The 16,717-nt window shown below is 39.8% G+C and overlaps 1 protein-coding gene across 6 annotated transcripts in view; it reads right to left on the reverse strand.

The window, feature by feature from the left end:
* Positions 1-902: 902 nt before the first annotated feature.
* The window catches only part of LOC127352602 (CUGBP Elav-like family member 2), a 32,195-nt gene continuing 16,380 nt past the window's right edge, over positions 903-16,717 (reverse strand). For 3 of the 6 annotated variants that reach the window (XM_051381116.1, XM_051381119.1, XM_051381120.1), the window contains exons 4-14: positions 15,286-15,334; positions 14,000-14,134; positions 12,965-13,044; positions 11,600-11,761; positions 9,856-9,919; positions 8,981-9,115; positions 8,231-8,356; positions 6,919-7,095; positions 6,596-6,742; positions 5,475-5,655; positions 903-4,533 (exon numbers count right to left, since the gene is read on the reverse strand). In XM_051381116.1, the coding sequence (XP_051237076.1) occupies positions 5,528-5,655; positions 6,596-6,742; positions 6,919-7,095; positions 8,231-8,356; positions 8,981-9,115; positions 9,856-9,919; positions 11,600-11,761; positions 12,965-13,044; positions 14,000-14,134; positions 15,286-15,334 (1,203 nt within the window). In that variant the 3' untranslated portion in view covers positions 903-4,533; positions 5,475-5,527. Of the gene's footprint in view, positions 5,656-6,595; positions 6,743-6,918; positions 7,096-8,230; positions 8,357-8,980; positions 9,116-9,855; positions 9,920-11,599; positions 11,762-12,964; positions 13,045-13,999; positions 14,135-15,285; positions 15,335-16,717 lie in introns of all 6 variants that reach the window. The other 3 variants (XM_051381118.1, XM_051381121.1, XM_051381117.1) reach the window with 2 other exon arrangements.

A 16,717-nucleotide genomic window follows, 5' to 3' on the forward strand; every position in this document is an offset into this window, starting at 1 on the left:
TGCTATAGAAGGGCACTCTGGGAAATCAGGTAGCTGAGGCAGGTAAATATGCTTTCACTTTATAATAACCTCAGGAAGATGCAGAACATTGGAGACTGACTTATAAATAAGTGTAAAAGGACCTCAGTCTTTCCTGAGTTGGAGGATCTGTCGCCACTTTAACAAGTTCATGCCTGATGGTGTGAAACCAATCAGTGAAGTCTATGCTCTCAGCAAGCTTCACCCCCTCATTCAAATAATGGAGGATTTTCTGGGGTTATTTTCTGGTTTTTAGAAGTTTTATATGGAGTAGGAACGCAAATAATAATTGAAGTCCAAATTCAAATTCAAATTGCTTGTTTTGTCCAACCAAATATTTTCAGTGTGCAATGATATAAAACACAGCTCATTAAGAAACTGGAACCATCCAACGTTTGGGACCCTGATCTTGATAAATTACTCAAACATTCAGGGATGCACCTTGTGATTATTTCCAGGTTAACATCCAATACCAAAAGAGCCATTATGGACTATTTTACTAATGCTATGGAGTCTAAACTAAAAGGTGTTTACTATTAATTAAATTTTATATTGACATTTTCACACAAATGTTCATTTGTGTAAACACATTCACAGATGTGTAACAGACCCCATTAACCTGTAGAATGGCATTTTATAATTGAAACCCAAAATAATCACCTATAAACACCCCCACCAGCCCTTCACACACCTGGGAGTCAACATCAAGGGGTTACATAAACCTGCTTTTCCCTCCCTCTGTTACTGCTCAGAAATAAGCAAAGAGAAGCACAACGAAGAGAAACAAATTAGCGAGACATGACACACTAGGGGAGGGAGGGGTGGATTGTAAAATGTCTTTACAACACTGGACAAGCACAACACACAAAGACACACAGTCCATATTAGGGGATATGGTTTAATTTGGAGACAGAGGCAAAGAAACACACCACACATGAACAAACATTGACCAAAAAAGAACACAGAGTCTTTCGGCTACACACTCCGCTATGGGAAAAAACGGAAAACTCTACACAGGTAAAAAGCAAGGCTCAAACTAAACAGATAGTTAACTCTTCAACTAAGACAATTATCCACACAAAGTTGTTGAAATCCTGATGACCAATAAACTATGTGGACAGCACAAATACTACCATGAAACTTACCACGATTTAGAGGATCCCAACCCCCCCCTCCCCCCAAAAAACAACCAAAAAACGAAAACTGATTAACGAAGTGAGGGACACGTAGAGATTTAAGTAAAATCTAAATCAGGCATCTTTTTAGAGACAAAAAACAAAACAAAAAAAATTGCTTGACACCACCAAGAGGCCAAACTCAAGACCTGGTCAAGGCGAGGCCACATTGAGAGGCCAGACAATTTTTTTCCAATATAGATTTTTTTTTCTTTAATTTCCAATATAAAAAGCTTCACTGGTACAAAATACATATGAACAACCAGTTGTAGAAATTGGAAAGCGTGTGTATGTCTTTTTTTTTTTTTTTTTCCTTTTTCAAATCCCACCCAGTTTCAAAAAATTGATATTAACTGAACAGAAAAACTACTGTATGTATAATACAGATCACATCAAGATGCACCCACTTTGGCTTTCATCAAGACAAGATAAAACATCTATTAAATTATTGGTGGAACATGAACAAAGTCCTACCGATTATCAGACAAGAAAATAACACAAGAAAAGATTTTTTTTTTTTCTCCTCTTTTCTTTTGGATCAAGACAATATCTATAGAGATGCAAAGCTACCACACTGTCAAAAAATAGCACTTCAGAATATGAAAACACAGAACAAAGAAAGTGATTGTTAGAGCCTGAATGGGATTTGTGATGGAAGCCCCTGAAGTGAGTCAAGTTCCTGTTGGGACCGCTGTGGACTGTACATTGTGCTTTTTTTTTCTCTTTTGTTTTATTATTCATTCACAGTAACACTTAACCATACACTGCAAATCTCCACAGATCTGCAATTATTTCAGTGTTTGACATACAATTTTATCATTTAAAGATCTTATTAACATGGCACCCAAGTCGTCTGTTCTTGCTTGAGGGTTAGCTTTGTTTATGACTTTCGTTTGTATCGCAAAGTGTTACAGTACACGTTCACACTTACTAAGAAAGAGGTTTAACCTTCAAATGTATAGGGAAGTTTATTGTTTATCTACAACTGTTTAACCAACTGTTCAAATTGAATACATCACAATACACATTTACCAATAACTCAACACACAGAGTGTGTGTGTGGGGGGGATCAGGGAAGGGGGGGGGGGACATGAGCGGGTGACAAGAGCTTTCATGACACTGGCATAAATAGACAAAAAAAGGCTAACTGCAGCAATCTCTAAACCAAGGCCTAATAAGGATGTGTAGGCAGTTTCTAGACGTATATATGGCACTTTGAATATTGTATTGCATTTGGATAGAAAAAACACACTGTAAAAAGCACATGCCCATATTAAAAAGTGAAATCAGTGGTACCTTGAAAATGTTGGGATTATAATCACACACACACACAACATTCTGCAAAAGTGATTAGCTCCCACAATTGTGCTTAGCGTTTCCTTACAAAACTACAACACTTTCCTCGAGCACTGTTTCAAATTTGGTACCTTATTTTTTTTATTTTTTGGAATATTTATGTATTTTGAGAAGAAAAAAAAAATTAATCTAAACTCAAAAAGAAAAATAGGTCAAATGGTGACAATTGTGCATTTTGTGTCGTAATCATGTGAGTGTGTAGTTTCACACACAAAAAAGCCCCTGAGTTGACAACTCTTTAGCGCCATCAGGTACGCAGTTTTAGGGAACCCTTCTTTGGGGGTGAAGTGGTTGTTATTTTGTAGTACAACAGACAAAATACCACCCCGGTAAAAAAAAGTGTAAACTTTGTGCTGAAAAAATGGAATGTATTTGTAAACCAACACTATTGTGGTGGGTTTAGTAGTATTAATGTTCTGTGCATCGTGTAAAACTGAAACATGATACTAGAAGTCACTTAAAAAGAACAATCAGCTGAAAAAAAGTGAAATTAAAAAAGCAAGCGTGAGTGTGTTTATAAAAATGTGCAGAGACCCACAGGTTGTGTGTTGTGTCCAAGTGATCTCTTCTTCAGGGGCTCCCACATTTGCAACCACAGAAAGTGTTTTGTGTGTCGCAGTGTGTGCATGTGTGTAAAGAAAACTAGGTAATATTACAGGAAAGTATGTTGTGTGAATTCAAAAACACTGAGTTTGACATATGGGCACTTTAACGACAAAGAAAACCCCCCAAAAAAGACATTGTCTGGCATCTGTATGATTAACAGACATTGTAAATCATCATCTTTCAACATGATGCATCCAAACTAAACCAAAGTGAAACATCCATTAATTAAATTATTAATGAGAAATTCACAGAAAGTCAACAAGACGTACCGTGGAAGTTGAACACTAAACTTTTCTTTAAACGCAGGAAAAAAGAAAATAAATCTACACTGTGACCTTTAAAAAAGTACTTTTTTCCCCCAGAAATTTAAATTACAATTAATGCAGAGGAATTTTTTGACTTAAAGTGTGTTTTGAATTAATGACCCCCAAACGGTCACACTGATCAACTGATTTTTAGTCCTCTTTAAAAATGCAATACACTGAAGACCCCCCCTGACACAGATGACATTACAACATAATCTACAAAAAACCCAAAGTTTTGCCTGGGTTCTGTTAGTTAAACTTCTATAGATTCAATGGTATAAAATATAGGTAATCTAAGTGTGCATTTAAACCACAGATTGTCTATTTGTGAATCAGTTCTAAAAAAGTTGACTCATGTAGGTAGTCATTTCTCTAAACAGAGCAAATGTACCTTTTATTGTGCCATCAATAGTTCAAAAAAAGGTAAATACACAGGGTATTTTTGTAAATGAAAAGAATATATATTTTTAAATAGTCTTGGTGTAAATCTTCACACTGCCCGCAAAATGTAGAGATCATTACAGAGCACTGAGAGGGGTTTTACTGATCAGACTTTCAAAAGTGTTGGAAAGTGGTCTGTAGCATGTTTTTTTTTTTTCTTTTAAGAAGCCAACATATTGCTAATGGCACCAAATAGCACAGATGTGTGCCAATCCCTGTATTCAACTTTCAAGTGAACTTTACTGAGAGAGGTAAAAAGAAAGCAACATAAAAAAAAAACAAAGCTAAATTAAAAATAAGAAAATCCCACAGGTTTTTAAAACATTCGCAAAAAACAAAACAAAAAAAGGTCTCTTAAATGAATTCAACGCAGGTACGTTTTCACATTGATTTGCTTGACCTCTCTCCCACCTATCACATTTCTATACAGAAAAAACAAAAAATGAATATACATGCAGAAAAATCAGGTTGAGCTAAGGTCAAGGGTCAGTGGGTGGCCAGGTATTGGTCAGGCGAGCTTAGAGAGACATCACAGACAATGGTGGGATGATGAGGCCAGGAGTTTGGCTTGGCTTTCAACATCATGAAGACATGCTAGGCTAATGATGAGCAAACAGGCATGGAGATTTGTTCTAAAAAAGGAACAAAAACACGAAAGGAAGGGAGAGAGAGAGACAAAGAGAGAGAGAAAGAAGACAAAGAGGAGAAGAGAAAGTTAGGGGCACAGCACAAGAATCGTTTAGCCATGAGGCACAAAAACAACAAAAACAATGCCAATCACCACATACAATAAAGGACAGTGCGGTAAACATCCCCCCCCCCTCCTCCCCCGCCCTCTTTACCCCGACACACAAAAACTATACACAGATTTAGGGAAGTGACACCACCAGGACATATGGCAGAGACTCAAACATGCACAAACTGTATACTTGGCACCCAAAGAGATCCATCTAGAGCCAGTCCCTTGTGGGAGGACTTGAGGATGGATGGAATGACTGGAAGAGGTTGTTAATAGAGAAAAGAGAGGTAGCCTAGCTCAACATGGCTTAGATAATGACAGATAACGGGTGGGAGACAAAAAGGTGAGATTGGGGAGCAGAGATAGAAGAATTTTAGAGTGCAAAAGACTTTCACATTAAGAATGACAAACGAACGAGACAGACTACATGTAAAAAGCCAAACACAGGTTGAAGCTCTGGGCTCGGGGTCTATGCGGCCTGGCTTCAGCCCTTCAAAACAACAACTGATCCTTAGTCAACCTGTCTGGCTTGACCTGAAGGCAATGAAATGGCATGGAAACACACCTGATGCTCTCCACTAATTACAGTGACACAAAATACCTCCAGCGAACACTGACTCCAGTGATAGTCATAAATAATCATATACATTAAAATATTTAATCCGACTCAAATTACATGATAAAACCGCAGGAATGAAATACAGTAAAATGTGGAAAGATCATTGCAACCATTTTTTTTTAGGAATAGAGTGAGTCTCCCTCCTGTGGTGGGCTCCTTTCCCCCTGCCCCACTGAGTCTCTGCTGTGGTGACCTTGGCTGGAGGGTGAACTTACCCTAGCAGTGCTAGCATTAGAGCTGGGGAGGGGGGAAGGCCCCGGGGCTAGGATCAGTAGGGTTTGCTGTCGTTCTTGGAGCGCTTCAGCTGAACCTTCAGCCTCTTCATTCCGATCTGGAAACCATTCATGGCCTGGATGGCAGCTTGCGCAGACACAGGATTGTCATAGCTGACGAACCCTGAGAACAAAATGGCGGAGGTTACATACATTTAAAGAGCAACTTAACACTCGGTTTAACACACCCACTTCACATATTGACAAAATGCATTCAACCAAACTACTGCCTGCCACACGCTTGCTCTCTTTTCAAGTTACAGCTCCAAATGAGTTGTGCAGCTATAGTTCTGTGAGTTCTGGGCTGAAGACAGACTGAAGTGCATGGTGCACAAAGCAACATCACACATTTCTCAGATTATTGTTTAGTCTAGAGGGATTTCTCTGAAAAAAGATCTATTGCAATTAATGCTTAAGACTGGGACCTAAAACAGTTGATATATTGACATAAACATTAAGGGATATATTAATAAATTGATGATGAAAGCTGGTTAGGTCATCTATCAAGTTACAACATTTTATATGTGAGGACTAGCTGGACTCAAAATTAAATACATTAATAAATAAAAACATTTATAATTTAAACAGTAATGAGAACAAATCTTGAATCTTTAGTCAATTAAAGTCACAATATTTCTTTGTCAACATTCATGTTTTCACATGGAACTTCATCAAATTAACGACATTTTAAAAGCATCAAAGCCGCAACAAAAAGAATAAACCAAGTGATGTGCAAACATAAAAACACGTTCCTCACTTTTTGTTTTAACCCTGCTGGCAAAATTAACATTATGATGAGGTGAAAGGACTTAAAACGACACAGGTTTGAACTGTACTGGAGACACCTTGAAATGTAACTTGGGACTGTCTCACTTAGACTCTGATAAAACATAAAAATAAAATAAAATTGTGCATAGCTGTTGCTGTAGATCAATATCGGTTCAGCTGTATTTGAATGTGAGGCCAAGGTCTCACTAGGAAATATATGGTGGCACCATGGCAACCTTATATCTGCAACACAACGTAGCAAGTTGGAAAGGAATATCAATATCAATAACACTTACCAAAGCACTTGCTCAGATTGGTCTGTTTGTCAATGAAGACTTTGGCAGAGACCACATTTCCAAAAGGCATAAACATCTGCAGAAGATCCTGGTCCCCAAACTCCTGGGGCAGGTGGTAGATGAACAGGTTGGCGCCCTCTGGCCCTACTCCATTTGGTAAGCAAATCAAAAACTCAAGTTAGATACATATTTAGATTGCAAACACAAATATAATTAGTTAATTGTTGAGTTAATGTTATTTACAAAGTGATGAAAAACAGACTGAAACATATTTGAAGATGTGAATGTGAGAGCATGTTGGTGTGGGCTGAGGAACTACTCACCTTCCTTCTGGCTGCCAGCAATACTCTGCTGCAGGAGAGACTGGCCATAGAGGGAGGGCAGGGCGGAGGCTGTGTACTGCTGCATCCCTGAGTAGGCCTGGGTCAGAGCGTCCATGGAGCTGGCTGCTGACCCGTTGGCCATGGAGCCTCCCAGGCCTCCATTCATGGCCCCCATACCTGAGAAACAGAAACAAGTGAATGTGTTGTACAGTCAGACAATCAAACATTTTACAACTTTTATTATGAGGTTGGTATTTAAAGCAGCATTAAATGTTTTAGCCACCAGGGGGTGCAGAAAAACAAACCTTTACAAAAAACTTGTCATGTTACACTCCCTGCCGACTATATTAGTTACACCTATACAATCTATTACAACCCTGTACAACAGCTCTGTCACATATTCTACCTAAAGTGTACAATAGCCAGTTTCTGTTAATATTTCACTAATAAGTATTAATTCAAAAATATGTTTATTATTGAGGTTTAAATTAGTGGTGATGACAGACAACATTATATTTAAATTTGTTTATTACTTTGTTTATTCTGGGTGCTTTTGCTGTGTGTATCATTCTTGTTTTGCTTTTGCTTGTAAACTTTATAAAGCACTTTGGTTTGCCTTGTGTGTGAAAATCTCTCATGCCTAGACACGTGTCTAATAACCTCCCCGTTCATTTTGTTAAGACCAGTTCAATGGAATGCAAACAACCTCGAGAAAAAAAGTTAATCCTTCAAAACTGAACATTTTTATCCTAGTAAATTTATAGTTGAGCTTTTCTATTAGATTGTATTAGATTAGTGCACCTAATAAACTGGCCACTGAGTGTATGTTTAACTTGATGTTTAACTAAATCTGTCATAATTATACTCATATTTTTTTTTATATATATATATATATATATATATATATATATATATATATATATATATATATATATATATATATATATATATAAAAATAATATAATATAATACATGTATTTTAATGTTACAATAATAATGACAATATGAACCTGTCATATTTCAATGCAGGCTAATAAAAATAAGGTGCAAATATACATAAGAACTGTTGAGTGAACAGATAAAGCACCAGGATTAATCACGCCTGGCTGTTAGAATAAATCTCCACTGCTCTCATGAAACAGAGTCACGGCTAATTGCAGCCAGGATAAGTGTAAAATGTATCTTTAACTTGGATCTTTTTAAGTCTTTCTGCGTCCTAATGGTTAAAATTCCATAATGCAGAATTGAAGATGAAGTGAAACAGTAACCGTATTAATTTCTTTTACATTTTATCCAGTTTATTCATTCTTACCACTGACGCTGTTGGTGAGAGCGTTGAGGTTGAGGCCCACAGAGGTCCCAGTGAGACTCTGCAGGGTGCCCAGAGATGCCAAGGTGTTCATGGCAGCACCCATGCTGGACCCTGCTGTTGAACCGGCTGTTGAGAGACAATAAATACGACATATGGGTTACCACGGGGGGCACTTGCTCATGTTCAAAACACCACAAATCTCTCTAAACGCCTGGCGTCTTTGCCACAAATTGTTATGGTTATGAGAGGATGACACAGCAGTGAAGGGGCAGTTAAAATCTGTCTCTTAACGAGAAGAGGTCATTACTGCAACAGCAATATGCTAAACTCAGACAGATGGAGCCAATGTATATTTACACAGATTAAAAGGGAAATGGGGGCTCTCATAAAATTTTATATGTGGGTGATTAACTCCCATAAAATAAATGAGGAATGGCTGAGGGCCGTTAGGCAAATAGCAGATGAAGAGGTTTGCAGAGCAGTTGGTAGGTACCATCACAGCAACAGGACAACATGTTAACATGTGTGTTTATATCAACGGGTGAGGTAATACATGTGAAGATAAACACATTTGGCATTTATGACTAAACAAGGTTAAAAATACAGCAAGCAAAACAATATCCTTAAACAAGTACTTTAACTGAACTTAATGAACCATGATAACTAACACTGCCATAGGGTTTGATTCACACTGGGTGCTTAATACTGTATGTATAGTACATGCACATACTACAAATGAATAATAATTACCTGGACTGCCCAGGGCTCCCAGGGCCCCACTGTTTGTAGACAGGGCGCTGGTGGAGGTTGGGCTGCCAGAACTCTGAGCTGTAGCTGCAGCAGCAGCTAATGTGGCCAAGTTCTGCAGCTGAAGGGGATTCACACCTGCAGCGAGAGAGAGAAACAGAGGTGATTATCAAAGACTTCCAAATTTATGCTCAAGTTGTCGCAGATCGTTCCAAAAACTCTTGGAGGGAACAAACTTCTCCAGAATGCATGCATAGAGAATACTTCTCTACAGTTTCAGATGATATGCGTCATTGAGACTATCGATTAAAAGCACATTCCTCTCCTCAGCCTCCTCTATATAACACTGCCAGGATACAATCTGGCATTCTTGCAATCAGTGTTGCTGCTTTTCCATTCACTCTTTTTTTGTCAAGTTACCATCTGACCCATCAACATTATGTCTGAATTTTTTTTTTATTTTTCATCATCATATTTAAGCCATTACATTTGGTTAATTTGGAATTTGTGTACTAAAAATTTGAGGGTTGTATTGGATATGGCATGAGTGGTTTTAGTATAAGACCTGAAATTATATCTCTACATACACAACCACATCCACAATAGTTGTGTGTTGTTTCTTTCTTTAAACATGGAACATTTCTCCTCACAGGTCTATAGCTATAGCCAAGTCGTGGTTATGTGCAGTGTGTTTTGCACAGGCTTAGAATAGCGGCGCTGATTATGAATGTGCCACTGATCTGAAACAGTAATGTGATTTATTGCAGTTAACACCATGTGGGCGTAGAGCACTGAGTCATAACGTTGGTGACATGCGAAGTGTCAGCTTGTTCAATTATAGAGGATGAACATCTCAAAATCTGAAACGATGGTCTCACCTCCTAGCCTCTGCATACTATTGAAACTGCCTTGGTTACTGGTAGATGTGGCTTGCTGGAGCAACTGTTGAGGACAAAGAAAGAAAGAAAGAGTCAAACAGGGAACACACAATCAGATCTTAAATAATCAACAACATAACTACAACTGTTGTTGAACAACGTATAATGTTACCATTATGCTGTAAATGTGAGGACATATAATGTGAGGTTATAATCTTTGCTTTTGTACACTCATTATTTAATATGTGAAGGCTGGTTCTGCTTGTTTGTTTGAGAAAAAGAATTCATTTAGTGATTTAGGCCCCATTTACACAGGTCATTTAAAGTGTCTTGTGTCTGGATAAAATACTTTCCTTACACTTAGATTTGTAATCTGGCCAACAGAAATGGATTTACATGCAAATAGGGGTTGGCAATCCTCCACGCCAAGAGGAAGTGGTAATGCCCCTGAAGCTGGTTGGTAACTGCCAAAGTGCAGTAGTTATTCTTCTGGCACTTTGTTTACTCACATCAATAACAGTTTAGCTAGCATTAGCTAACAACTACCCATAACTATCCATAACACAAAAATGTGAATGAATCCTATTTATGAAAAAGGGTTAGACTGATCAAGGATCAGACAAAGTACAGCGGCTCAGTGCGCCTTGGATTTGATCATATGTAGCAATGGCTAATATCATTTTAGCTGCCGTTATGACAAGGATAGAGGAGAAAGACAATGGACGTATTAAGAAAATCAGACAGTAAATGGGCTATTGCCACAGCACTCATACGGACGTATTTACACTACATACTATTACAAAAGATTATATATGTGCCTTGGAAAGACGGATGTAATCAACACTCTTTCAACATTTGGCTAAGATGTGACTCAAACCTCTCCCAGAGGTGATTGAGCAATCTGAGTTTTAGCTGTCTTGAACGCTTCTTTGATACATTTAACTTTTTTGACATCGGATATCCATTAAGTTTAAATTTGATCTTTATTAGAGATGCAGCAACAACACAGGGGCAAGGTTTGTACCGAATATTACGGAGTTTTTGCAATAAAGTCCCTCCGTTTCCCTTTATTCTACATGTATTTGGTATGTATGAGTCAGTTCAGTCACTATCTTTTTTTAGTTTTCCTCTCAGAAACAACTGGGCTGTTCATGCTATGTCCAAGTTTAAGTCACGTGACAATTGGCTCCAAATCCTACTCTGAGCCGAAGGTAATCATAGTTCAGGTCTGAATACTGCGCAGCATTTAAAATTGTATTTGCATTCGGCACCATGACATTGTTTTATGTAGGCCTCTGATGAGTTAATCTTTGATAGTTTAAAAACAATTCCAACAAATTTACCGAATGTTTCAGGCCCACAAGACTGTCTGTATTATAGACAAAATGGCTGCTGCATTTCCATCCAAAACAATTAAAGCTGATCAACTGTTTAACAAACAGCAGCAGATAAATGGGATCACTTGACAATGTAATTCAATACATCATATCACGGAGAAAAATCTTGCCCTAGTGAAGCTCATTTTCTGGTTTTGGTTAAAAACCAAGTGGTCTATTCGTACATGAACCTAAATACCGCCAACATTGTATTTCTTCACGTCAAAACGTATATATTTTTTCACACTCGTACTTTGCAAGTCAAGAGGGCCATATACTCAACATATGTCTAAACTATTAATACAGTGCCATATGATAAGACATAAGTTTTTGTGCAGCTCAGCAGGGCGTGTTTGAGCAACACTTACAGCCAGGTACTGCGGTGTGAGTGTCCCCAGGCCGGCCAGGTTTCCCCATGTGGAGGCACTGTTGAGCTGTTGAATCTGCTGTACTAGCTGCTGCTGCAGGCGTCGCTGCTCCTTATCTCGCTGTGTGTCTGCAAACTTCACCACCAAAGGTGAGGAACAGCCCTGAAGCAGTGAAGAGGTCAAAGATGTTAGACGGATTCAGATGCAACCTGAAGAATGAATAGTTTATTTACCAATGCAAGGACCCAGTCATTTTTTTCCCCAAAAAGGGGGGTAATCAGCTATGCCTCAATACAGTTTTTATGCCTGTTGCATTCATATCAAAGCTAACACACAGAAGACATCTGCCATGCATAGCTAAGCCAGGCCACATTCCAAAAGGGGGGGGCACAGGATAATGCTGCAGACAGTGAATCTTTTGAGCACTCTGAGGAGCTGAATCGAGTCCACAGACAAGCAGACAATAGATGGAGACAACACTTAAAACATGACATTCAAATGAGGATATGTCAGCAGACGTTAACAAGAAAAATGCATTACAATACACACAATCTCACAAGCAGACAGTCACATACTGTTCAGACAGACGCATGGACACGAGGCATGCGGTGCAAAAGTATTTTGAGAGTTGAGAGCCGGACAGGGACCAGGCTGGACAGGGAAAATGGCTTCTGAACCAGCAGCACCTCCCATGGCAGCTGAGAATTGGGGAGGTTATGATATGGGGGGAATAGGTGGCACCACCACTGGGGCCTGCGTTTAATCTGGGAGGAGGAGTGTTATGTTTGGTTGGGCTCCTAATTAGACTTGGTCTGATGCTTCACTGGGGAGCCTCTGACCTGCTAGCTGTCAAATTACTGCTGCTCCACTTCCATGAAGATACCATTGGCTACACAATGACATGGACCCAGTTTTTGAAGAAATCTAATAGAGTAGCTGCTCAAGGCTAGGTTAATTCTTTGTTAACCTATATCTGATGGTGTGAGCTTGATTCCCTGTGGTCCAAAATATAGATTGATTATGGCAGACTGGGATGGCTAGGCTCTAAAATATTATCAGAATCAATAAATGAGATGCATTTAGTTCAGCCCAAAATTAGAGATGACAGCAAACCTCGTCATGTCCTGTTAGCTCTGGATTCAGCAGCTATGTGAGAGGCTATGTTTCGAGTTTTATTCAATTATTTTGCAGACGACAATGTAATTTTGTAATTGGCAAGAGTGGTTTTGGAAATGACTCATGCTCTGTAATGAATGGACACCATCTGCTTGGACAGGTTATTCATCCTTCCAACACAAGGGGGCAGCAGAATGTATGAGTGGGGAAGGGGGGAACATGAGAAATAGGTGCTAAGGGGTACAGTACCTCCATAGTCTGAGAGTGATGCATGGTTTTGATTGCATTCTGTGCCATTGCCCTGGTAGCAAATGTGACAAACGCACAGCCTGTAGGGGGGGACAATAGGAGAGGGGGGGTTGGAGGGAGGAGGGGGGGGGGACAAGAAGAAACAAAACAAGACAAAAAGGTTTGGACAACTCGTTATGAACCCCAAAAAAACACATTACAGTACAGAGAATGGCAACTCCCAAGCACACAGAACCACCCTCACTGGTTAGCACACTGAGAAAGAACACAACAAGGAGAACAGGAACACGTGTCACATGAGCACAGTGATCGACAGATTAAATTGCCACCCAAAGAGGCTTGACTATGTGGTGTCATGGTGAAAACAGTCAACGTGATTATATACACACACATAAAATGCAAAACATAAATACACACTGAAAAGGCTTTGATTTGCTAAAATAAGTGAGATCTGCAAACATCAAAGAGTATTACGGTCCATTTCAAATTGGGCTTACACTGCGCAAATTTACTAGGGAAAAAAGAAGGGGTAGAAATTCATGGCCAACTGTCTCTGCTAAGAGGTTTAATCGTATACATCAACGCGAGAGCCTTGTGCTGCCTGCTATCTGAGGCTTTATGCAGTGAGAGCTATGTTGGAGATGCAACGACAGGCTAATTCCAGCCTTTGTAGAGTGTGATGAAGGAGGCGGTAAAGGAGGAGCTGAGCTGAGCCGAGCCGCCTGCCAGCTGAGCCCACGAACACCAGCAGCCAGCGGTTGCCAAGGCGACGGGCCATTGTGCCGGACTGCAAGTGCGGTGGCCCTTCACACTGTGAGATGCGGAGGCTGAGCGTAACAGTGACAAGAGGACAGGACTATGGGGAGGGAATGGGTGCCACTGGAAGTGAATAGCACTTGATTTGGGGGTGGAGGGGGTTAAAATGATGAAGTAGGGAGGGGCCTGTATAAATACTTGATGAGAATGTGTACTCGGCTATGCTGAAGGTGCCGGCTGTGAGGCAAAGAACACTGTGCACTGTGAAAGCACACCTACCTCTGCTCTGACCATCTGGTCCCCGGAGAATTCGGCACTCTTCGATCTGCCCGAAAGACGAGAACATCATTCTGATCTCGTTCTCGCCGTATTTCTTTGAAACCATTCCGATGAAGAGCTTTCTGTCTTCTACCGCTGCAGAAGGATGAAAAAAGAGAACAGCTATTCAGTTAGACACAAACAATTATAGAGCTATGAAAGCGGCAGTTACATCCGGCGTTAAATCATGCACCTCTCTTTTTCTTGTTCAAGCTCTCTCCTTGTCATGCTGCCACATTTTCTGCCTCTCACTCAAGGTGCCAGCCCCTTGGTTCAAATCTCTGCGACTTGCAGCTCTGTTTTCATCTGTATCTACTTCTCTAGACAGATGACTGTATCATCCATTTGTGCTCCCCTCCAGATCCCCTGTACCTGCTCTACTCTTTTCCCCTTGGGGCCTTTTAAAGCCCTTAATCCTCCTAACCCCTGATACTATATCAGGGTTTACGTTAGCCAGCATATGCCAGTATTTGGCTGCGGTCACATGTAGTTGACCGGCAGGTGAAAATATCACTGGCCAAAATGTCCGGTGGGACAAAGACAAATAAATGTATTAATTAATGGCATATTACATAGCCCAATATCGTGTGACCTATAAGATATGTTGCCAAGACAACTTAAATCATGCAAACAATTGGTGGCTTCCACCCTCAATGAGAAATTCACTTTTCTCAACAATCGTTCATTGGATCGACTTCACATTTGGTGGGTATATTTCTGGGGATCCAAGGAAGTGCAATTGGTGCAATTTGGACATGTTCAGGTTCAAAATGAATAAACTTTGAATAAACAGGCCCACAGCGTCTCTACTGCTGGCTGCAGACAGCTGAAGAGACGATCACACAACACAGTAGACGGAGATAAGGAGATGCAGAAATGCTGTTACACGTCTGTTAAAACAGGAGTCGCATTTCAGTGTAGTCGAGAGAGAGCTGTCCTCCATTTCCATCAGTTGTCTCTCTTTTGGTTTAAAAGTAGGCTAATGTATGGTTATTTAAAAACATGTCTGGTAGTTGTTCTAAAATAATTCATTAATGAATATTGGCACTAAATAGATATTGTGTATCACTGCACATTCCCTGAAAGCCAATTCCCTTGGGCTTTCGCATTTTTGTATTAAATAGAGACACAATCAAGCCCCGACTTTCTTTTAAAATTTCAAACTTTTTGTCTTGCTCATGTATGATTTCTCTACCATCCCATCCTTCGGCTGGTGTCAACATGGCATTTCACAGGAATCCACTTACCACTTGTTTTCTCACTGTCAGCGGGTTTCATCTGGATAGGATGATGCATCTGAAATAAAGGGTAGAGAAATGGTTAACACCGCACCTGCCACCATTATAAAACTATGCAGGTGCTCAGCCTTGTAATCTCTCATCACAAGGGTCTCATAGCTTTACACTCGCTCACCGACCCCACCCTCCATCTTCCAAGTATTTCTCTGCTTCTTGTTTTGTTCTCACTCTGAAACCATCATCCTTCACCACTGCCAGATTCAGGAGGATGTGTCTATGAGTTGATGGCAAGGATCTAATTCTCCAGTATCCAATTTCACTTCTCGCTGTATCGTAGACTTTTGATTGAACTGATTGATTGATCGATTCTTCCTGTCAACATCCCTTATCTTCTTTAGAACAATTTTACAGAGATAGTTGACAATCAAGCCAGTTCTGTATTGCTTTCAAATGAACAGTGAGTTTGAGTTTTTGGAGAAATTTCACTCACACTCAAAACACTCTACACACCATTAAATCACATACAAAAACAATAAGGTGTGGCAAATCTAAGCTGTGAAAAAACTAATTTGAGTCAGCCTAACATCTCTGAACATGCCTTTTCTCAAGCTGTGTATGGGAGAAAATGGATGCAGAATTGCTGCAGGATCTGTCATTTCATGCCATTTAATGAGCACTATTGTCCAAGGCGACTCATAGAACTTCAAATGAATATATTTTTAGCACATTTACCTGCCATGCGACACGAAAGAGGGAATAAATCTAACTGAGATGCCTGAGCAGGTTGTACTTATGAAAAGTGGTGGGTTTGTTTTTGACAAGCACTAAAGAGAAGCAGACAGATGGCCTGCTCAGTATGGGTACTGGCTAGCGTTACTGACCAAGGAGAGCAAGGCACAGAAGGGAGAGAAAGCAGGAACAGGGAAACAAGCATTTCCAATGTCACGCAAACCAAACGCAGTCACTTGCAGTAAATGCCAGTAACAATATGACCGGGGATTGGGATTCGAGAGCTGAGCTGTTAGACCACACTTTATTTGAAATGTCTGGCTGATTGATAGTCTTCCAGTGAAGAGCTAGGCCTGTATACTCCGCCTGCTATCCTCATTTATCAACCCGGTTCAATATTTACCTGTAACCTCAACGACGGTGGCTCCTTTTTTAATAGACTGGTATTGACATAATCGACGGTTGGAGTTGTTTGGTATAGATTTAATTGATTGGAACGAGAGTAATTTAGAACGGTGTATAGGCAGGGTAGATTTGTAAAGGTTTAACAAGCAATTGCACTTATTCCAGTTGACTGGGCTTTAATCTCTTTAGATAAATCAGGTAAGGAATTAAGAGACCACATTCACTAGGCTGCATTGTGCAAAAGACTTCAACTTGCTTCCTTTTGTATCTCCAACTTTAGGAAATAAAAATGTAGATGTGCATCAAT

Source organism: Dicentrarchus labrax, unplaced genomic scaffold, assembly GCF_905237075.1.
Source record: "Dicentrarchus labrax unplaced genomic scaffold, dlabrax2021, whole genome shotgun sequence".
Taxonomy (NCBI): Eukaryota; Metazoa; Chordata; class Actinopteri; family Moronidae; genus Dicentrarchus; species Dicentrarchus labrax.